Source organism: Chiloscyllium plagiosum, chromosome 4 (genome assembly GCF_004010195.1).
Source record: "Chiloscyllium plagiosum isolate BGI_BamShark_2017 chromosome 4, ASM401019v2, whole genome shotgun sequence".
NCBI classification, from domain to species: Eukaryota; Metazoa; Chordata; class Chondrichthyes; order Orectolobiformes; family Hemiscylliidae; genus Chiloscyllium; species Chiloscyllium plagiosum.
In genome coordinates this window covers 24,743,248-24,766,891 of record NC_057713.1, presented here as the reverse complement: position 1 = coordinate 24,766,891, position 23,644 = coordinate 24,743,248, and the positions used below count along the sequence as shown (strand labels likewise).

The window sequence follows — 23,644 nt, the reverse complement described above, 5'->3', positions numbered from 1 at the left end:
AAATCCTTTCTGAACCCTTTCAAGCTTCCCAACATCTTTCCAATAGGAAGGAGACCAGAGTTGCACTCAATATTCCAAAAGTGACCTAACCAACATCCTGTACAGCCACAACATGACCTCCCAACTCCTGTACTCAATACTCTGACCAATAAAGGAAAGCATACCAAACGCCTTCTTCACTATCCTATCTACCTGCAACTCCACTTTTCAAGGAGCTATGAACCTGTACTCCAATGTCTCTTTGTTTAGCAACATTCTCTAGGACCTTACCATTAAGTGTATAAGTCCTGCTAAGATTTGCTTTCCCAAAATGCAGCACCTCATATTCATCTGAATTAAACTCCATCTGCCATACATGATGTAGAACTTCTTATTTCTTCAATGTGCAAGTGCCCCACATGAGGTCAGCTCTTTATTAGACAAAGAAGATGTCCAAACAAGTGAGTAAATAAAAAGAAATGCAGAGCGATCAGTTAGGCATCCAGTTTTGGATTGACTTCTTGTCTTTCTCTTAATTATTCATAGAATGATCAAGACATTTTAGACAGTAGTACATTAAAAAAAACCTATCTTGTTTGATTTTTATGCCAATAAATTCTCTGTGGCCTTGCTCACCCTATAGTAAACATGACAGCTACAGAAAGGATCAGGATAAAAGGAATACATACAGACAAAATACCATTCACACATTATAGATAATTCCATTTTGGTTGATGCTTCCGTAAAATACAAGCAAAAATTGCTGATGCCAGAAATCAGAAATACAAGCAGAAATGTTAGAAATACTCGGCAGATCTGTGGAGATAAAAAAGAATCAGTCAATACTTCAGGTGTATAACATCTATAAAACAAATCAATGATTTACTGCTCCCACTCAGCCCTCTAGTCTTCATTTTGTTTCTTAAGTTGAAATGTTCATTCTATTCCCTTGTTTGCAAAACCATCACCTAAAATCCATAGGTCATATAGAACACTAACGGTAATGTTACCAGTGAGATACATTGGCTGCACATGTTCATGGGGATATTCAATAAGTACCAACAGCCGACTTAGGTAACATCTCGATCTGGTCCAATTCAGGGTCAGAAAGGAGAGCGGGGTGATGTCGGATTCACAGGACAACCAGGAAAGCCAGGCCTTCCTGGAATAAATGTAAGTACTATGTGATTTTCATGGAAATTTTATTGTTGGTATTCTTACAAAGGAAATTCTTTTGTACCGGGAGAATGAGTTTATTGATTCTTTCTCACAGTTTCTTCATGAAACTTAACAAGACAAGCAGCACATCATTTCTTTCCTTTGATAACTGCATGAGGCAACTTCCTTTACCATTTGATATCCTTGACCTCACAATGTCCTCTGATGTTCATGGTGTACAATTGGTGTACAAGTTTCTTTTTTTTCCTGCATTGTTAAGAAATGCTTGGTTTCTTTGTAACCTAAAAATGACTTCTTTCCTCTTAATAGCACTGATCTCCTGAAAAGCTCAAGTGCAATCTTTACAATAGTATTCTCAACTCTGGGAACTCTACAGGTGACTCTGGATTGACAGCAATGCGGTTGATATTTAATTGTCCTTGAAAATGCCTTGTAAGCCATTTAGTTCAGTGGCAAATTAGAGATTGGCATGAAATATTAGCCTTGTTGATAACATCCAAGTCCCATGAAAGGATATACATTTGTCTGTCTTTCTCAAATACGTTTTTCTTTGTTTTCACAAAAATATCTCGATCAATAGTGATTAAAACTGTTGTCTTGTTCTTTTTGGGCAGCAAAGACTCTATTGCAAACACTCTTCTGCAAAGATTGCCTATCTTCTGCCATGCACCTTTCACTATATTCAAACTAAAACTCATTGCAACCTTTTAACTACTCTTTCCAAAAACATTATGCCTGCCCATCTGTCTCTGTGCCCTCTTTACTAAGATTAGCTTTGCAATCCAGTCTTTCTGTAGTCATGTGTAATAGATCTTGAACATTTACCTTCATTTCATTTGTTGTTTCAGGGAATTTAATACTAATAATTAATAATTTGTCATTGCTGTTTTTTTTTTCCATTAGGGAAGACCAGGACCAATTGGACCAATGGGTCCTGAAGGTCGCGTGGTAAGTGATTTTAAAAAAAAACAAGGTCTGCATTTTTGAAAGATGCTTTTATTTTTGCTCCTCCATAAAATTCAAAGGGAAAGTAATTTTCACTTCATGGTATTCTTTGAATGTTGACTGCAGAATGTGTACTTGGCTGCTTTGTGGAATCAACAAGGAGATGTTTACTTTCAAAGATATAGGGGTAGGGTCCATAACAGGTTTGCTCTCATTATATGAGCCAGTGAGAAACATGGTGACTGGGACAACTTAATCATCAACAAGGCTTCACCTTAGCCTGCCAGCAGTTGGAGAATCTCTTCCAATTACGTTGGAGTTGAAAGAGACTGAAAAGGGGCCTGGAATATCAATTGGGCTCATCAGTAAATATTGTTGTCAAGAGTGGAGGGAAAGACTGGGAATATATTCGACAATCCTCATGCACAGGATTCACTAAGATTCTTCACAGGACTCGCTGCTATTTGACATTCCTTTTCTAGGAATTTTCACATGCTTTCAGGAAGCAAAGTGTGACTGGTTCACAATTACAAACTCTCTGACTTATTGATTAAAAGCCACAGTAGCTGTTGAGGGAAATAAATTGGCCTTCTTCAGGCTCAAGAAAGAACAGCTCCTTCCATTCTGGAGGTCCAGTGGCTCCTCACCAAATCAAAACAAAGCATTTAGCTACGTGTGTACTAATTGCATATAGTTGGCATTTGTCATCAAAACTGGCCACAATTCCCTAGACCAATTAGCCACTTGTTGCTGGCTGAATCTTTATAAATTCACATTCCTTGGCTCCAACTCATCTGTTATTGGACCTCCCCACTGCCTGAACAAACAGCAGTATAAACATTACTTACAATGAGTGTTGGTCACTTGCTTTACAATAAGCAATCCTTGCTTTTTAAAATAGTCCTTTTGCCATTTCACTCTAAAATGAAAAAAAGGGAAAAATAAGAAGATATGATCTCTACAAGTAGTCCTAATAATTCTGATTACACGCTCTTACTTCAAGTAAGAAAAATGATAAAAATGATGTGATTATCAGAACATAATATGGCCTTCCCATACGCATAGAGATGGGCTGGGACAAAACTTGCTTTAATCCATAGAAGCATCAGCACATGGGCCACAGGCCTGCACCCAGTATCAGGTGGTGAAGTCGGGGCTAACACAGGGAAGAGCACAGTGAAGGAGGAGTGATATGAAGACACCACCAATGGGAGCAATGGGAACTCCAAACTTTACTCCTTTTGGAACACTTAGAAGTTAGCATCACACATTCCATCTAAAATATTCAAATAACAACGAGGAATCCTTTGTGCTGTAATGTACTTTCTGGGAATTTTTTAACTCCCAGTAGAAACAGCAAAGCGATTATCTTTGGCTCTTCAAGTCCTGGGAAGCAGTTTATGGCTGAAACGATTTCCTCAGAACTTCCAGGAGCTCTTTCTGTGAGACTGGCTACTTAGGCATGACATAAGTTGTCTCTTCACATACTCTTGTGCCACATTGTGGTGACATTTGCAGCCTGCATTGTTTTGTAAAAAAAATTACAATCATGTTAATTGACAAATTTGAATGAGAGACTGAATGGGGAGCGGTGGTAGATGTGGGAAGTTATTGAGGGATATTGCTTGGTAGCGTACTTGCCGTAATTATTTCTGCCTTCATTCCAAGATATTTCATGAAAAGTAGATTAACAGAATGACATAGAATATTGTGCTTCTTGTGTCAAGGAATGGCAGTGAGAATTGCCTCAAGGAGAGATACAGATGAAAATCTGTGAAATGGAAATCTGAATTGCAACATATTTTTCAAATAAGTGCCTCGCCATAATGTACATTAAATGTTATACTGATGAGGATTAGAAAATCTGGAATTTCCACTGACACAATCTGTTGTTGATTTAATTCACAGCCATCTGAACTTCAACTTGATATTTGATGCGAAGTGTTACTCTTTAAGAGCATGTGATAAAATATCATTCTGTGCAGAGTTCATCCAGGGAAGTAGTTGGAGTTAGCAGCACTATGAGCTAAGGAGAAAAGAGTTAGACTTCAGTCAAGGCGCCATGTGTCCAATTGCTCTCCAAATACCATTGCTAGATGGTGTCAATGAGGCCAAACTCTGACTTTACTCTGGGAGAAGTGTGAAAGTTAAACTTACATTTGCGCTTTTAGAGGTGCCATAATCTCCTCACCATTCAGTGCTGGAGCTGCAGAAGTAAATCGGACCACCACCTTCAATTAGGGTAATTGGGTAAAAATAGGATATGGGACTGGGTATTACATGTCCCACCTGGCCACTTCTTCAGTGAGAGGGCATGTAAAAAAGGCTTCATCACCACCTTTCAACTCATCCTACACTGGTGCCATAATATAGAGAGCAGCCCATTCACAAAATGAAATAAATAAAGGATCAATTGATCTCAATAAAATTGACCCCAACTATATCCTGCCCAGGCCAAAATCTGGCTGGCATGGGTGGTCAGGCAGGAATGTGCAGGCTGTTTTTAAAGTTCTACATGAATAAAGTCGGGAAGGAAGGAAGTGGCGGAGGCTTATCTCTTTCGGGAGTGTGTATTGTGGATCACCCCATCAAGATGTCATTCCACCCCTACCTTCCACACCACCATCTTACACAGATCTTCCCGGGACTTCCATTCCCATGTGCTAAGATCCTCTTTTGACCCTTTGAGATGTACCTTCTAGGGGCAGCTATAGTCCTGTTCGGGCACCTTCCCGCTGTCATAGCCATAGACATCTAGTGCTGCTGCAAGTGATGGGTTTGCTCACATCATGCAGTTGCCATGGGGTGGGCTTATTTTTGTTTCATCAGCTCACAGTCCACATTTCTTCCTCAGGCACAGTGCAGTCTGACCCACACACTTCCCCATAGTTTTCTGCTCATGTGGGGCTGAAATAGAAGAGATTGTGCTGGTGCAGCGAATAATGCTGCTACAATTGATCAATGCTAACAATAATTTTACTTTCAAGCGATCTGAAGGATAAAATCATTCAGATTTAAAAATTGGAACTAAAGAGGTTTAAATGGAATAGTTGAAGAACTGCTCCTGGATGCTGCAGTATCTAAACACATCTAGGATTCCATGCTGATGCCTCGACATCTGTTCCTTCTCCCATTACTGTGATGCTTATTAGCATGCTTTTTAGTCAGGAAATTTCAAGCATCATTTCCTCCAAGGTTTCATCAATGATGTTCCATGCTTTATGTTCTGGTGTAGGTCAGAACTAGTTTTGCTGACTTGGAATCCCATTTCTTTCTTGCTGTCTTTGGAATTCTGTGTGTTAGAACATCACCTCAGAGAGTATGGTGCTGGGAAAGCACAGCAAGCCAGGCAGCATCCGAGGAGCAGGGGAATCGACGTTTCGGGCATAAGCCCTTCTTCAGGAATGAGTCATGCCTGTTGAAGGGCTTATGCCCGAAATGTCGATTCTCCTGTTCCTCGGATTCTGCCTGGCCTGCTATGCTTTTCCAGCACCACACTCTCGACTCTGATCTCCAGCATCTGTAGTCCTTACTTGCTCCTAGAGCATCAACTCACCTTGTTTCCTGAAGTACAGCACAGAAGAGACTTCATCAAAAGTTTGTGTACTTGATATTTGAATAGTGCTCACTTTACCACACCTTCAGTCACAAAATTAGTCAGAAGATAGACGCAAAGAAGTATCATTATTCAGGCCCAGGTGGTTATTCTGAATCACTCCCTTGGTGTAACAGCCTAACGTATCATTGATAATCTCAACAGGGGAGCAAATGAAAATTCTCCTTTTTCATCTTGCTCAAAGTGGCCAGAAGCTAAGCTAATTAACAATTACAGCAGCATGTTGCCACATTTGCTCTTTTACCAGATGCTGAGCTGCAGTTTTTTTAATGAGGAAGCTGATGATCTTCAGGCTACTATTAAACTCATGCTGTGAGAGGCACAAATAATTTATTTGCAGGAGTCCCAGGAAAATTCTCAGCTCTCAGTTTTGGGAAGCAGCCTACTAATATCAAATTGAGACTGCACGCCAGCCTTCAAAATGTATATTTGCCTGTTATCAATTAAAGTTAGCAAAAAATATGTTCCTGTAAAGTTTTAATGTTCAATAAAGCCCGGAAACTGGAATGATATTTGGACCTAGAAGTACCATAGCAATAACTTACACTCACAAAACAGCTTTAATGTGGCTGAACATCTCAAGGCACTTCACATCCTTCAAATATTAAAGACAGTGGGAGATTCTCTGTGCCCCAGGTGTAGACAGAGAGCAGATGGTAAATTTTAATGGGTGGAAAAGCTTGCTCTGGAGGTATGTGATTTCTTGAAATGCACACTATGCATGTGCCTGGAAAACTGACACAGAAAATTTACTCAAGTAAATTTTACAAGGGCTTAGAAACATATCGAGGCACAGAAGCATAGAATCAAAGAACCATAGAAATGAAGGAAATGTTTACAGCATAGGAAGAGTCACTTCTGGCTGAAAATGAGCAATTCTCAATTTTTAGCTCTTGGTCAGGAGGTTACACATCCAATTTGTTTTTTTAATTGCAATGAGGAACTTTGTCTTAACCACCCTTTCAGTCTAGCTCCAGACTTCTGAAGATTCTCACTCATGCCTGGGTATGATTCCAAAATTATCAACAGTCTTTCACTACCTTCTTGCTTTTCATGTCTGAGTTTAGGCATCAACTCCAATGGTGAAGGAATAACATCATTGCTGAATAAGACACGGGGGCATGTTTTTAAAGACAGAGGAGAGAGATTTAAAGAAGACATGAGGGACAAATTGTTTTGTACACAGAGGGTAGTTTGCATGTGGAATGAACTTCCTGAGGTAGTAGTGGATATGGGTACAATTACAACATTTAAAAAGATATTTGGATAAGAACATGAATGGGAAAAGTTTGGAGGGATATGGACCAGGAGCAGGCACGTTGAGCCAGTTAGTTTGGGATTGTAGGACTGAAGGATCTGTTTCTGTGTTGTATGACTCTATAATTCTATAATATTCATGCAATGGATTTTCCAATAGAAGGTAATTGAATCATGGTTAAGAGTGATAAACATGTCTTTTTTCATTTCTCTTAGCCCTGTAAAACTAAGGTCAATTGTGACACCATTATAGTTGAGGTCCACTAATAGCACTCATGAGTAAGACTGGAATTGATATGAACGGGTTGTTTGCAGAATACCACACCAGGTAGCACACTTCTGACTCAACCATTGATTTGTAAACACCACATTGAACCACTCCATTGAAAATGATTACAATGCTCACAAAGTTTGCTGTGTTGAGAAGGACATTAAAGTCATACAAAGCATAGAACACTGATTCTTGAGGGTTTTAACGGGAATGGGAAACTTCGGTTTTCTGGAGAGACTTGAGATTCTGGGACTATGTTCAATGATGCAGAAAAGACTAAGAAGGGGCTTAACAGGTATATTATTGGGGACTGAGCAACATGGACTACGGCTAGCTTTGGGGCAGAATTGGATAATTAGTACAGCAAGGCTTTTCACAATATTGAGAGCATCCTACTGTATTGTTTATGGTTTTGTCAAGCTTCTCACTAGGCACAGGTAAGTTGCTAATTAAAGGGGAATTTGTAGTTTGTTAAATGTCTTATAAATGCCAGAACTGCCATCATTAATGTTTAGATTTCTATTTTATCAAATGTGCTGAGAAAACTAAACTTTGAGAAATCTCAACATGGAAATCAAAGCAGTTATTTGTACTGAATGCTTTAGCCACCTCCACCCATGTCAGGTGGGATGGCCTCTGGTACCAAGGGAATGAGATGTTCCCCTGTGCTCATGCATATGCGACAGGAGATGTCTAGGGATCAGTCACTGAAATTTAGGGCCGACCTGCTTCTTCTCTGCTATCTCCAGGCGTGGATGGAGGCCATAATGAAAGGTCCATCATTCATCCTGGGGTTCACAGGTGAAATATCTGGGCACAATTTTAAAATGGCAGCTGGAATTTGGGGCATGGAATTCTTTGGTCGGGGAGAAAGAACTTCATACCTTCTTGCCAGTAAAATTTGGCCCTTTAGCCATGCAGTTCCTCAGCACATGTAAATATAATGAATTTCAAAATTGTAGCTGTGCACAAACACAACTCACCCCAAGGAGAAGTATTTCTCATTTCTCAGGCTCACCATGCACAATCTCAGAAGAGGAAATTCTCCTCAATATGGCTCATTAGTGGGAAGGTGAGCTGGCACATGTATACAGAATATATATAGATTTGTTGCAAAGTATTGCAGTGTAAATATAGCACAAGTAAAGAGGCCACTCAGCCAAATGTCATTGCAAGTCTCTTTATCCCATACGAGTTCCCTACATCCCTCTATATCTAACCCCATTAACATAGCATTCTATTGCTTCTTCCCTTAAGTGCTTATCTAGCTTCCCCTTGAATGCCAAATTTCCAACTGACAAAGACCATGTAGGAATGCTCAAAGTGCTCACATTGAGAAAAAAAACATGAAATGCCAAGAATAGCACTGATTTCAGCAACTTTATAGCACTAATGTAGGAAAGGGTTAAACTTTTTCTCGAGGAATAGTGGATGTCATTCTAGAAGCAGTTTTGCAAGCCTTCAAGTGGTGAGGATCTTTTTATTATCTCTAATGTTTTCTTCAGGCTGTTTTATTCCTCCTTCAAAACTTCTTCTAGTATTGATCTTCACTGATCAGGGGAGCTATGAGAGAAGAGCCTGAGATAATTCACCCTCTGATATTCTCCATTCCTGCCCATATGAAACATGCTCTTCACAGCAGAATTGCTAAGAATAGGAAAGGAGTAGGAGGGAAAATAAGAATCACGGCTAAATTCAACCAGTAATTGGTATCATACACTCCAATGACAAGACTGCAATGCCCAAAATTTGGAAACTGAGCAGCTGACTACTCTTCTTTTTCTCATGTAATGTCATTTTAGAAAACTGAGAGGAGATCAAAGTTATCAAAGTGAGATTTATTTTAATTGGAAAAAAGTGTCAGTAAGAGAACTTATTAATAACCTATAAAAGATACATTTATTTCAATGTAATGAGTTCCCCTTTCACTTATTCAAAAATTAATGTCGCTCCCTTCTTTACTTCATTGTACTATATCAAGGGAAATTGTTTGACAGATTGACCTTTACAATAGTTTGTAAAGCTTCAAATTCAATCTTTGCCTCTAAGAAGAAAATTATGAATCATTGTCAAGGTGACTGGTAAAGATTATAGCAAAAAGCTCCCATGAGCAACAGCTGCTAATTGACAGCATAAGGCAATACATCCTGCTGCAACTAAAAACATGTGTAACACTGAAGTATGCCAGTAAGCTATGCTCGGCTCTGACTGACATTTAGAATTAAATAAATAAATAAAAATGGAAAGAACTGCAGATGCTGGAAATCAGAAACAAAAACAAATTGCTGGAAAATCTTTACCAAGAACAAGTGTCCATTCTGTTGATAGCCTGGAGTTGATTGTGGGTTCACCTTTGATTGGACTCCTTAACTTTATACTTATTTTTGTCAAGAGAGGGTCACATTGTCCCTGGGAAATGTTGAATTTTTAACGTTAAGAACCTTGACATTTTGATTTTTATTGAACACTCTTTCCTTGCATTAGGTAGAAATTATGATTCTCAACTTATTCAACATCACTTCAGTTTATAGGGACTCCCCAACATACTTTCTGCTCATATGGCCTCCAAAATACTTCCTCCAGCATCTCTGTTGTTCTCTTCACCCCATTTTAGCCTTCAAGTTATGTTCTTACTTTCCGAGCTCTTCCAGTTCACAACACACACCCAAGATTTCCACTTGCCCATTCCTCACGAGTGCAGGTTTCAGATATCCCCCTCTTAGATTACCACAAATTTATAGAAATATGAATGAGAAGCAGGAATAAGCCAGTTGGTTTCCTCAGGTCTGCTCCACCATTCAATATGATCATGGCTGACCTGACTACTTAACATTCCCACCAACTTCACTTTTCACTCTTATGCTTATCGAGAATCTATTTACTTCTGTCTTAAAAATATTCAGGAACTCTGCTTCCACCACATTTGAGGCAGACCTTTCCATAGTTCTTTCACTGATGTTAGCCTTAGGTGTACTCTCTACTACAACTCTCAAAAGTGCCATTCTCCAATTTCCTTTCTTTCCCTTGCTATACTCTTCCGCATCACTCAGCCTTCACTTTCACCCCTCCCACCAACGCATGTCTTTGCATGCTCATCTCTATTGAGAGATGTTGAGTTAGCTCAGCTGGTTGATTGGCTGATCTGTGATGCAGTATGTGTTCAATTCTCCCACTGGCTGAGGTTTCTATGAAGGATTCTCCTTCTCAATCTCTCTCCTCACCTGAGGTGTGGTGACCCTCAGGTTAAGTTACCACCAGTCATCTCTCTGGCTAATGAGAGAGCAGCCTTATGATATAGTGAGACTATGGTTATTTACTTGCTTTACTTTACCTGCCTGGCAACACTGTCTTCACACCTTACCATTTCACTCCATAGCATATGCTTACAAGTATCTGGAGCTCTATCCTGCTGCTCTGATTTTAAAATATATTGCACATTGAAAGTGGAGAAATCTAAACTCATGAGAGTTTGGAGCAAAACTGGTGTAGAACAGGAATCCTGGAACAATTTGAGATAAGATTGGGTGAAGTTTTTACTTTTGACTACAGACAGTTTAAATACAGAGATCCTGCCACATTACATTGCCACAGTGAAAGACTTCTAGGAAAGAAGAAATAAATCATATGAGGTTGCTCTTTCAAGAATAACAGTGGCAGTAACATTAGAGTGAGTTGCTTGTTCTATCTCAGCAAGAGGAAATATAAGAGGCAAGATTTGCTTTATTGGATAAACCTATGATTTCTGTAAGTGAGATCAGTCATGTATAATATGATAATTTTCTAATAATCTGTTTTCTTTTAAGGGCCCTCCCGGCATGCCTGGTCCAGAAGGTCCACCAGTAAGTATTAACCTTTGTAATTATATTTCAGATTTAAAGTTTTTGCATTTGTTTTGCCTTTATGCAGCTGGGGGCCTAAGTGTGATGATTTAACTGAAGGCTTATTAACAGCAATTGGCACTAGTACTTAATTCTAAAACACAAATAAAAACTATGTAATTTTTAATTCTGTCAAACTACTTTTAAAGATGTTGCTACCCAGACAATGTTTATGATCTATTGAACTTAAAGTGATGAAGCGATGGTTTTGCTGCAGGAATTGATTTCCAGTGTACAGTTTAATGGTTAATGCTAACCCCAAGAATGTTGATAGTCGGGATTCAGTTAAATTTCAAGGGATGATGGTTAGATTCTATCTTGTTGGAGATTGCCATTGCCTGGTATTTTGTAGTGTGAATGTTACTGGCTTGTCTTGCTTGCCAGAAAACAGCACAAAAAGAAGAAAAAGGCATGTACGATATGACTACTTTCATGGCATGAGCTCCATCTACATACACAAGTCTATAATTGTTAAACAGCAACATCAGAAAAAGTGAGAGGAAGCAACAAAAATTAAAAAAGCAAGCATTATGCCACAATGTAAATTTTTATACTATAATTAAGATTGAAGTCAAACAGAATTTCTTAGAGTTTCAACTGTTTAACTAACCAAGAACTTTATTCCCTGGGTAAATAAACAGTTGATAAAGACAATTGTCCTAACTCTTAAATGTTCTGGAAAAGAAGGATCAAGAAGAATCAATTCCTCCAGAAGTTCTAATGATGACCACAAGAGGTCTTGCCATAATTTCCTGGAGATTTAGAAGATCAAGTCAACTGTAGCCCAATGAATCATTTAAGTCATTGGCAGACATTGACACTAAAGTACAGAATGCAATTTCACCAAGTGAACCTAACTGAAATACTTATGGAACTTGTTGTTAAACTGCACCCATTCAGTCCTTCAGCAAAGCACAGGTAGAAAAATCTAAAGAATATATTATTGATAGATTACTAGATAAAGAACACAAGTTCAAAACAATTGTAGCTGGGCTGCAACATCTTCAGATGCTTGACTTTCCAACAAATATTCAAACCATCATCTAATGCAGTGAAACATCTAACTCCTGTATGGGATGTGGCTTGCCTCATTCACCAATTGATTGTCTATCTTTTTGTGATAAATCTAAGCTATGTTCTACGAAATGACATTATGCTAAAATGTGCAACAAATCTAATCGCCCAGGGAAAGCTGAAAGTGCAACACAAGCTTCACAGTTGCACGTGAAGAAAAATCAATCAAGCACCAATGTTAAGAGTGTCTTAAAACTTCCATCCATGGTGTGCAAACATTTCAATGAGGTTCAAGAGATATTTGCGACATCACAGCTACAGTACCCAAGCAGACAGTATGTGTCGTTAATATGATACACAGCATGTATGCTATCAGACAAGCTGAAACATTACCTCCATCCAAATGGTGTACCCCAAATAGAATTTAGCTCCTCCTTATGGATACCAGAAACATTTTACTCTGTGAATACAGCAGGACCTTCGATTATTGGTATAATGTACAAATTGACATATTGTTACAATCTACAAAGGAACAAACCAATCAGTTGCAGCATGAAAGATTCCAGACTTCAACATCGAGTCGATTCATCAACCACAGCAACTAAGAGAACCCTTGCCTTCCATGTGAGATTGTTTGTGACACCTGGTGCAAAATCGCCACTGATATTTTCCATGTTCAACAACATGGTTGCATTTTGTTGACTCACTACTTCATCAAGTGGTTTCTCTTTATGTTACACATCAAAGATTCCACTAGTGCAATGGGTGTTAACTGCCATAATTATTTTGTTCTGTGTGGCTCAATAAATTGCCTGGTCTACAATACTGTAGTGACCCTTTCAACTACGGTATATACGTGTGTAAAGATCGAGTTTTGAAGACTGTTTTCTTAAATTGAAATTAAGAAGTCGACTTATACACGAGGTATTGTTTTTGAAGGGATGAAATTCATGCTTGGCATGAGTCAAAAAATGGGCAAACAAGAGCCAGATCTCTATATAAAATAATAAACAACAAAAGGAAGAAGAATTATAGCCATTGTTGAATATTTATCTACAAAATAACTGTCTCCACTCTGCTTGCTACGGTAAAACAGTACTATCATACTGTATTCCAGTTACCAGTACCGTAAATTGCATGTAGGTCTACACAGCTGATCAAACGTTAATAGGCATACCAGAAGGTGGTCAGGCTATCTACAGGGGGTATTTGTACAATACACAATTCATGAAGTAAAAACAGAGGAGCAGTAAAAGCAAAAAAAAACACGGATAGTATTTTGTTAAGAAAAGACTGCATAAAACTGTTAATAATATACAATAAACACTTCACATCAAAAAACTGATATTCACAGCAAAAAAACTCTTCTCACCATGTATCACAAATATTATGGGATAGTCAGGAAGAGACCCCTGAAAAACTAGGGTTGACATATACACAAGGTATATGAAAAATACCAGACTTTTTTGGCTGAAAATAAGGGGTTGATTTATATATGAGAGCGATCTATACATGAGCATATACAGTATGTATAGAAAATGGTGTGTTCACCATATCATCTCATTATCTCAAAATGCTCAGTCAGACAGTTCACAAAAAATACTGTTCACACTGAAAAATCATGATAGTCAAGTATAATAGGACCTGCCAAGATTTTTGAATCGTGATTCTCAATCTGTGCTCTATTCCAAAAAAAATTACTTACATGCATTCTCATGATTGGAAGAGAGATCCATATGGTTCTTCCATCCAGAATTTCACCACCCAATCACGTGTGCATGACATATTGTTGGAAAGAAGGAAAATGATTAAATGGCAGAGAAGAGGCGACTTGATAGGCTGAATGGTCGAATTTCTGTACCTATGCCTTATGGTCTTATGTGTCTTATGAAATAATGATACAGAATCTTGATCAATGAGAATGTAAACAATCATTGTAACTTTATTTAACTTGTTTACCAATATGGCATAACTGGCTAAGTCAGCTCCATTCCTTTATTGAATTCAAATTTTTCCCATCTGCCATGCTAGGATTTGAACCCATGTTCCTTGATCAGTAGTTTGAGATTCTTGATTACTATTCAAGTGACATTACCACTACACCTCCCCAAACTTGTACCAGAACAAAGCATAAAAGTTTGAGATTTTCATACAAACTCATAGGTTCATAAAAGGTGCTATGTAATTGGACGGCCTAGTTCATATGTTGTTGTAATGAGCAATGATCAATTCTGACAAAGAAATAAGCAAGATGTGCAACTGCATTTGGTCAACTGCCTTTTACACAGAATGACAGCTCAAAAACTGAAGATAACACGCCAAACAATGATCAGGTATCTATGACAAATGATACACATTAATTTGTGATGACAGACAGCACACCACAGAGGGAAGTTCTTATACCTGTATGAAGCTAGATCTGGTTGTATTAGATGCTCACCAAAGTGTTTTCCAGACATACAAAAGAAATCTATCTATACACATTCTTGTGCATGTTATTGGAAAACAGTTCTCATTCTTTACGTGCAAAAAGGGAGATGTATTATTGCATCGTTTCTAGACCAGAGAAACAGAATCTGCTTGCCTTACAGTTATAAAACATCATGGCATGTGACATCCTGATATAAATTACCAAAGAATCAGTTTAATGCATTTGTAATAAGATATAGTAACAATCAATAAACCTAGCATCTAGACTATGTCTGAACTATTATTATGTACATTTTTAATGTTATTAATAAACTTTAGGACATCTGTCTCAACAGGAACCTGATTTTTATGATATATGTTACAAGAGCTAACAATGTTGTTTTACCCAAAAAAACCACTTCAATTTATTGTTTGAATTTCTTGTCTGGACATAATCATCTGGCTGCATCTGAAAAAGTCAATTGACATGACATTATTTTAGCACTCTGCATCCCTGATACAATACAATTTCAATTATTTCTGATAATCCAATTGAAATTATTTGTTTAAAAAAAAGTCCCGATGAAGGGTCCTGACCCAAAACATTAACTTTCCTGCTTCTCTGATGCTATCTGACCTGCTGTGCTTTTCCAGCTCCATATTGTATCTACTCTTAATAAAGCCTTTTCTTTCTATTTTCAACAGGGACCTGCAAAAATTGGAATTCCGGTAAGGAAGTAAGGCTTTTGTGTGGGATTAATTGTAATTCTTGATATGGTTTGTGCAGAGAATAAGGAATGATCCCAAATAACTAACAACATTGGGAAAATGAAGCTTCAGTATTGTACCTACTAATATTTTCCTTTGATGACAGGAAAATGGGATTATAGAACATTCCTGATATTATTGAAGAATGCTGTGTAGGCCACATAGGTAGTGACTCGAGATACTTTATGCCTGTAGAACCAAGGTCCAGAATTGTTCTTGTTCAGGTTATTTTTGTTCTGGGTGGACTAGCAATGAATGAAGTTGAACTCTTCTCACTAGTATTTAAGAACTGTGTGAACAAAATGATAGGAGGACCATTTTAACTTGATTTAGAAGGTTGGTTGACACTGTGGATGATTTTACTGTCCTCTATCTTTAGGTGAGGTGCACATTTTAACAATTCTTAGCCCCGAGTGCTGGGAATGCTCCATAATTATGTCAAATTAAGACTGATATCAATGCATTTTCTGAATTCAAGACTTTTGAGGGAAATAATGGATTGAGTGGGAAAGTGGAGTTTTGGATGGGAGATCAGTCATGAAGGACTGTGCGTACTGGGTGGAATTTGCAATTTTCTATAGTTCCTATTTCTTCCAGTTTTATGCTCATGAAATAGGTGATCAAATTGAAGCCACTTGTTTCCTGGTTTGGTTAAAATTATCTGCACAATATCTGTATATGTACAATAGTAGTTTGGGTTTCAGCTTAAACCGAAAAATTCAGTTTATGTGAGCAGGTAAGCTGTATTTAATCTTGATGTTAACATTCTGAGGATAAGAAGTGGATTGTATTCTATGAGATAGTGTCACTTGTAGCTATTACCTTCAAATGCAGTTTCAAACTACATGGGCGGTAAATTAATTACATCTAATTTCCACTTGTTTGGCCTAGTGATCTCCTGACAGAAATATGTAAGAGTATGGAAACTATGTAGAATTTAATACCTTCCCTGGGACACATTTTGAGATGAGGTGCATTTAATTAGATGGGGCAATACCAGATAAGCATTCCTGTTTCTTCTCCAATTAAGTTCAAGACAGGTAGACTTTCTTACCCCATGACCAATTGAAGCACTTAAGGCTAATCTTCCCTATTTAAGGGTCTCATTCTGCCATGGTCGATGCAATCGACCTGGCAAGTACATTATTATCAGGCCCTCTGTCTGGCATCAAGAGGAACTTGACATCAGGAAGGGGAGTGTGCCCACTGAGAGTCATCCTCTGCTTTTGCCTCTGACAATCTCCCCTCTTCTACCTTCTCCTGTACCCTCTATACACTGAGCTCATTCACCTGGTCCCTCTTTGCTCCCAGCCTCTTGTGGTACTTTATTGGCAGCTGGCACTGCCCATCAGGTTTCAGGGCCTGCAATGAAGGGCTGCCAGTCACTGTTTATCCAGAAGCTGGCAATTTGGGTGCTTGATCCTATTGCTGGCCAGTTATGGCTTGCAATTAAGGTGGTGGGCCTTCCCTAAATGAGGCACTGAAGGCCTCTCACAGGCTGTCCACCTGGCGAGTGACAGACCCCAACGTATCTATTTTGGAATCAGGAAAAGATTGTCAACTGATCATTACTGTTCACACTTTTTGGAAAGTAACACCTCGTTGATCTGAAAGGAACATTAAATGTGTCTGATTGACTGCAATGTCTTTGTTTTTCAGGGACCACCTGGTGAGATTGGACTGACTGGAGAGCCTGGCCTTCCAGGAAAGCCTGTAAGCTGATCATTTTGATCAATTCATAATTAATAGAGTCACAGAGATGTACAGCACAGAAACTGACCCTTCCGTCCAACTCATCTATGCCGACCAGGTATCCTAACCTAATGTAGTCCCATTTGCCAGCACTTGGCCCATATCCCTTTAAATCCTTCCTATTCAGATACCCATCAAAATGCTTTTTAAATGCTGTAATTGTACCAGTCCCCACCATTTCCTCCGGCAGCTCATTCCATACACATACCACCCTCTGCATGAAAACGTTGTCCCTTAGGTCCCTTTTATATCTTTCCCCTCTCACCCTAACCCTATGCCCTCTAGTTCTGGACTCCCCCATCCCAAGAAAATACTTTGTCTGTTTATCCTATCCATGCCCCTCATGATTTTATAAACCTCTGTAAGATCACCTCTCAGCCTCTGACACTCCAGGTAAAACAGCCCCAGCCTATTCAGTCTCTCCCTGTAGCTCAAATCCTCCAACCCTGGCAACAACACCCTTGCAAATCTTTTCTGAACCCTTTCAACTCATGTTTGTATATTTACATTATTTATGGATGTTAGACACCAGACCAACTACACTTCAGAACTATTTCATTGGGTGTCGAACTCTATGTGAGACATCCTGAGGTCATAAAAGTGACTTTATAATTGTAACACTTTTCCTTTCCTTTTTTAATATATTAAGTCATCAGCTGGATTTTATTATGGATTTTTTTTCACATTCGCATTCCTTGCACTCTCTAGATTGACCTTTGTTGATCATCTATTAAGTACCACTCAAGAGGAGCTACACATCAGTCAATGCAATTTGGACAGCAGCCATATGGCATTGACATTTACCAGAATACAGTTGCTTGAACACATCCAGTACTGCTAAACTCTAGAAGGAATATTTTCCCATTGATTGTGAGGTTAAAAAATCAGAGCTGTTATTTTTCTTTTCAATGTTAGGGTGACCCTGGACCAAAAGGAGCATCAGGCACACCTGGACTTCCAGGTCTACAGGTAAGTTCAGTATTATCATTTTCTTGTTTATTTCTTTTGGTATTTCTATTGCTAGGTTACCTGGGACATATCTATTGATGATTCTGTGGTAGTTCCATTTCACTCAATTACAAAACTTCTGTGGGGCGGAAGGAAATCATTCAGTTCATTATGACAATACCAACTCTTGGAATGAGCATTGTGATTTGGTGCCATTCTGTTCCTTTTCCAACTCACCCCTCACAGTATTTCTATTCAAATAAAACAACTAAGACCCTGTTGAAAGTCTTGAAGGAATCCGCCTCTAACCCCACTTTCAGACAGTGCATTCCAAACCCTAACTACTGACTCTATGAAAATATTTTTTCTCACATTGTAGTTGTTACTTTTGCAAATTACTTTGAATTTAAATTTGTGTCCTTAGTTCTCAATTGTTTTCCAGAATGGGAACAGTTTCTCTGTATTTTTTTCTGTCCAGATCCCTCACGATTTTGAAATCTTCTGTCAAATTTCTTCTTAACCTTCTCTTTTCTCGGAAGAAAAATCTCTGTCTCCAATCCCGTTCATAATGGAAGTGTCTTGTCCCTGGAAACCTCCTGTTAAGTTTTGAAAACCTCTTCACTTCTGCACTGTCCGCAGTGTGTTCACATATATTCTGAAGTTTTGCATACAGAACTGTGCATAAGTCTGACGAGAGTGTTATGCAAGTATAGCATGACCCCTTTGCTCCTATTAATAAAGGAGAATATATCCTTTATTTCTCTGTCCCACCATCTTTAATGTCTTATGCACATGTACACCCAGGTCTCTCTGATCCTGCACAGCCTTTAAAGTAGTACCCTTTATCTTGTGCTTTGTTCTATGTACGAAAATGTATTACCTCAAATGCCTCCACTGTGAACTCCATTTGCTACCTAGCTAGCCATTCAACCAATTTGTCAATATCCTTTTGAAGTTCTCCACTACCCTCATGGTTTACATTAATTCCAAATTTTGTATTCCTCTGCAAACGTTGACATTGTCTCTTGCACACCATCATATTTACATATATCAGGAAATGCAAACATCTCAATATCGACCTCTGAGGAAATCCACTACAAATATTCCTCCAGCTTGAAAGATATCCTTTAACCATTTTTCTCTCCTTTTTTTCTGATCATTCAGCTAATTTTGGATCTATGTTGATACTGTCCTTAGTCTTATTTGTGGAAATCCAGCTACACCACATCTGCAGCCTCACCCTCATCAACCCTTTCTGTTACCTCTTCAAAAAACTACAGCAAAGTAACTAACCACGACTTTCTCTTAAGAAATCCACATCACCCTCTCCTTGATTCACCCACCATTTGTCCATGTTATTCTTAAATCTATCCTAAATAATTGTTGCTGTAAATGTCCATAAAATTGAAGTTAAACTGACTGATCTGTAAAATCTGATCTTATACTTATTAAGATCATTATTAAGAAATTTCCAACGATGGTGTAATGTTTGGACTCTACAGTATTCTGGCACCATTTCTGAGTTTAATGATGACTGAAAAATAATGGCAGTGTTTACACAATTTCCTCTTTGATTCTTATTTGCTTCAACATTCGTGGGTGCATCATATCGTGTCTCAGTGATTGCTTTATGTACTGACAGGTTAACTAATCATTCCTCCTCGTCAATTTTGAATTCTATTAGTGAGTAAATGTCCTCCTTTGTCATCATGGGTAGCATCTGCTTCCCTGATAAAGACTACTCATTTAATATCGAAGTCATGCCCCTTGCTTCCATGTTCACATCAAATTCCCAGGAACTCTCTCCTGCAGCCAGCACCAAGGACTGCAGCAGTTCAGGAAGGCAATCCACCTTCTTCAGGACAATTAGGGATGGGCAATAGAAGAAAACAAAGAACTGCAAATGCTGGAAATCATTAACAAAAACAGAAATTGTTGGGAAAACTCAGCATATCTGGCAGCATCTATGGAGAGAAAACAGAGTTAAGCTTTGGGACAGATGACGCTTCTTCAGAACAGATTGTTGACTCAGCCAGTAATAGAACATAGAACATTACAGTGTAGTACAGGCCCTTCAGCCTTCGATGTTGCACCGACCTGTGAAACTAATCTGAAACCCATCGAACCTACACTATTCCATTCTCGTCCGTATGCCTAATCCAATGATCATTTAAATGCCCTTAAAGTTGGCGTGCCTACTACTGTTACAGGCAGTGTGGACCATGTCCCTACTACTCTCTGAGTAAAGAAACCTCTGACATCTGTCCTATATCTATCACCCCTCAAATGAAAGCTATGTCCCCTCATGCTAGCCATCACCATTTGAGGAAAAAGGCTCTTACTGTCCAACCTACCTAACCCTCTGATTATCTTATACATCTCAATTCAGTCACCTCTCAACCTTCGTCTCGCTAATGAAAACAGCCTCAAGTCCTTCAGCCTTTCCTCGTAAGACCTTCCATCCAAACCAGGCAACATCCTAGTAAATCTCCTCTAAACCTTTTCCAAAGCTTCCACATCCTTCCTATGATGCAGTGACCAGAACTCTTCGCAATACTCCAAGTGCAGCTACACCAGAGTTTTGTACAGCTGCAGCACGAGCTTGTGGTTTTGAAACTCAATCCATCTACCAATAAAAGCTAACGCACCATATGCCTTCTTAACAACCCTATCAACCTGGATGGCAACTTGCAAGGATCTATGTACCTGGACACCAAGATCTCTCTGCTCATGTACACTACTAAGAATCTTACCATTAGCCCAGTACTCTGCATTCCTCTAAACCCTTCCAAGTGCTTACATCTTGTGAACAACCTGTGAAAGACTTTTGGATTCTCTTTTATGTTAGCTGCCTGTCTCTTTGCACGATTTCCCTTTGCTTTTCTTAAACTGTGTTTTCACCTTTCTTCTGAGCCTTTTGTTTTCTGTTTGTTTCTCAATTTAGAAGGCCTTGAAATGGAAATCTAATTTTCTGAGTGACTGAAACACATATGTGTTTTGTGTGAATGGGATCCCAGTTGTACTGCTCCCAAAATTAAATAACTTCTTCAATTCCCCATCCCTCATGTAATTTCACTGCTGTCTCATTGCTTTCATAAAACCCAATTGAGTAAGATGTAAAACACTCGTGGATCCAATTCGCAATGGAAATAAAATTGCAGAAAATAATTCTGTTTTAACCTTTTAAAAGAATTTATCATGCAAGTTGCTAAATGCTGCTTGTTTCCTTTGCTAAAGGGCCCACCTGGTACACCAGGGACAGATGGAAGTGGAGATGTTGTGGTAAGTTTGCAGCTTATTCAAATACAGCAATCTATGCAAATAACTTTCAGTGTGCCAGTTACCTTGAGCCTTCAGGGATCCAAATCCAATATTGGTTTCCATTCTTATTCATGAGCATCTACTCAATTCAGGCCCTCATTTTGAGTCATTTTGAACCTACATCAAGTTCTCTCCTTCCTGTTCTGTACGCTAGATTCTTTCCTCCTGATAATGATTTCTCTTTAGTTCCCAAATCTTATGGTTGCGTACGCATCACATTACCTCTACATGAATACAAATGTGCATTTATAATATCTGAGTTTGGTGATCTTCCCCACGATGATGAATTTTCACATGTAAAGCCTGGCCAAAGAGAAGTTTGAAATCAAATGAAGGAATGAAAGATGGCAAATCAGGGACCATTTGGAGGAGCAAAACTGGTCAACATTCCTGGGAAGATCATTCATTAGATCAGACATGGTCAAGATAGAGATGACTTTTAAAATGAAAATGGCCAAAGTAAATCAGTAGATGCCAGTGTTGCATTGTCTCACAGCTGATATGTGATATACCTTCAAGAGACATGCTCATCACATATCACAGCATGGTATAAAGCTTGCAGTTTGCATTTTACTGAGCTCTGTTCATATTGAATATGACATTCTGAGAAGAGCGTGCTGCAATAAGTCAAATAGTTTCTCTTGAGCCTTGATACATTCATGCCTGTGATTGTAGTGTACTTCTGTAGGTGCCAGCCTCTGCCATTTAAGTGCATTGAATTCTTCTGTATGACATGACCCATGAAAACTAAAATCTGAACCCAAAAGCTGCTTACAGATTTTAAACTAACATCAACAGTCAAAGCATACTGCCAGTTTAATTATGCAAAGCTCCTGTTTGACAAAACTGGCATTATAGACATAAACTAGATTTATTTTCCAACCTGGTGCAGCTTACCTATGTGCAGTGATTGATTGTTCTCATATTTGGTTTCCTTAAATTCAGCACCAGTGCATCCAAATTGCTTAATTTGAGCTAGACCTGTAAATGGCCTGTGATTGTAATATTACATATATAGATAGCAGTTTCTGTGATAAAAGTCCATTGAATTCTTAGTCCTTTGTGAGTCAAATCTCATTCTTATGTTACAGGAGATGACATAAATGTCAATTTATCTCTCAGTTCGATCATTATTTGTCATTTGAATCAAGCTATTTGTTGGTGAATCACACTGCTTGCCAGTGGATCAGTCTCTGCCAACCAGTATATTAATCTACCGGTCTGTTTGGTCACTCTGTCTTCGTGTGGATGAGGAATGGATGATGTTCACACCTAATTATCTACTGAAGTGTTGCATGACACAAAGGAATTTAACTCGTGTACCTCCTAGCTGTGGGATATAAGTTAATTACTTGAACAACAATTTTTGATTTTGAAACCTTTTATTTTGATATTAATAACTAGGAGAATCTTTGTTCTGTTTTACAGTGTACAATGTCTTGTCCTGCAGGCCCTCCTGGGCCACCTGGGCTGCTAGGATTTAAGGTAAACAACAATGTTACTGTAATGTGTACAAACACAATGATTGAGGACTTTTGATCTGCAGTTTACAACATAGGAAAACATGATAAAGAAAGATTCCACGAATTGGTCCATAGCCCATGAAGGAGCTATCCTCTTATAAACTCTTCTCCAACAGTTTAATCTTCTGATGGGATGGTTCTGTCAGCTGCCTGAGGCATATTGCGTAGAGTACAGGAAGATTCATTGCTCTCCATTGAGTAGTGCCCTGAAATCCTTAATACTTTCTGGATCAGTGGTGCTGGAAGAGCACAGCAATTCAGGCAGCATCCGAAGACAGGCAAAATCGATGTTTCGGGCAAAAGCCCTTCATCAGGAATAAAGGCAGAGAGCCTGAAGCGTGGAGAGATAAGCTAGAGGAGGGTGGGGGTGGGAGAGAGTGGCATAGAGTACAATAGGTCAGTGGGGAAGGAGATGAAGGTGATATGTCCGGGAGGAGAGGGTGGAGAGGATAGGTGGAAAAGGAGCTGGGCAGGTCGGACAAGTCCGGACAGGTCAGGGGATCGAGTTTCTGGAGGTTAGAAGCTAGGATGAGGTGGGGGAAGGGGAAATGAGAAAACTGTTGAAATCCACATTGATGCCCTGGGGTTGAAGTGTTCCAAGGCGGAAGATGAGGCGTTCTTCCTCCAGGCGTCTGGTGGTGAGGGAGCGGCGGTGGACGAGGCCCAGCACCTCCATATCCTCGGCAGAGTGGGAGGGGGAGTTGAAATGTTGAGCCACGGGGCGATTTGGTTGATTGGTGCGGGTGTCCCGGAGATGTTCCCTAAAGCGTTCTGCTAGGAGGCG

The 23,644-nt window shown here is 39.0% G+C and overlaps 1 protein-coding gene across 2 annotated transcripts in view; it reads left to right on the top strand.

The window, feature by feature from the left end:
• LOC122548903 (collagen alpha-1(IX) chain-like) overlaps nucleotides 1-23,644 on the top strand; it is a 118,668-nt gene that overhangs the window by 33,158 nt on the left and 61,866 nt on the right. For both annotated transcript variants that reach the window (XM_043687859.1, XM_043687858.1), the window contains 8 exons: nucleotides 1,081-1,152; nucleotides 2,062-2,106; nucleotides 11,051-11,086; nucleotides 15,254-15,277; nucleotides 16,976-17,029; nucleotides 17,984-18,037; nucleotides 21,254-21,298; nucleotides 22,766-22,822. In XM_043687859.1, coding sequence (XP_043543794.1) covers nucleotides 1,081-1,152; nucleotides 2,062-2,106; nucleotides 11,051-11,086; nucleotides 15,254-15,277; nucleotides 16,976-17,029; nucleotides 17,984-18,037; nucleotides 21,254-21,298; nucleotides 22,766-22,822 — 387 coding nt within the window. The remainder of the gene's footprint in view (nucleotides 1-1,080; nucleotides 1,153-2,061; nucleotides 2,107-11,050; nucleotides 11,087-15,253; nucleotides 15,278-16,975; nucleotides 17,030-17,983; nucleotides 18,038-21,253; nucleotides 21,299-22,765; nucleotides 22,823-23,644) is intronic.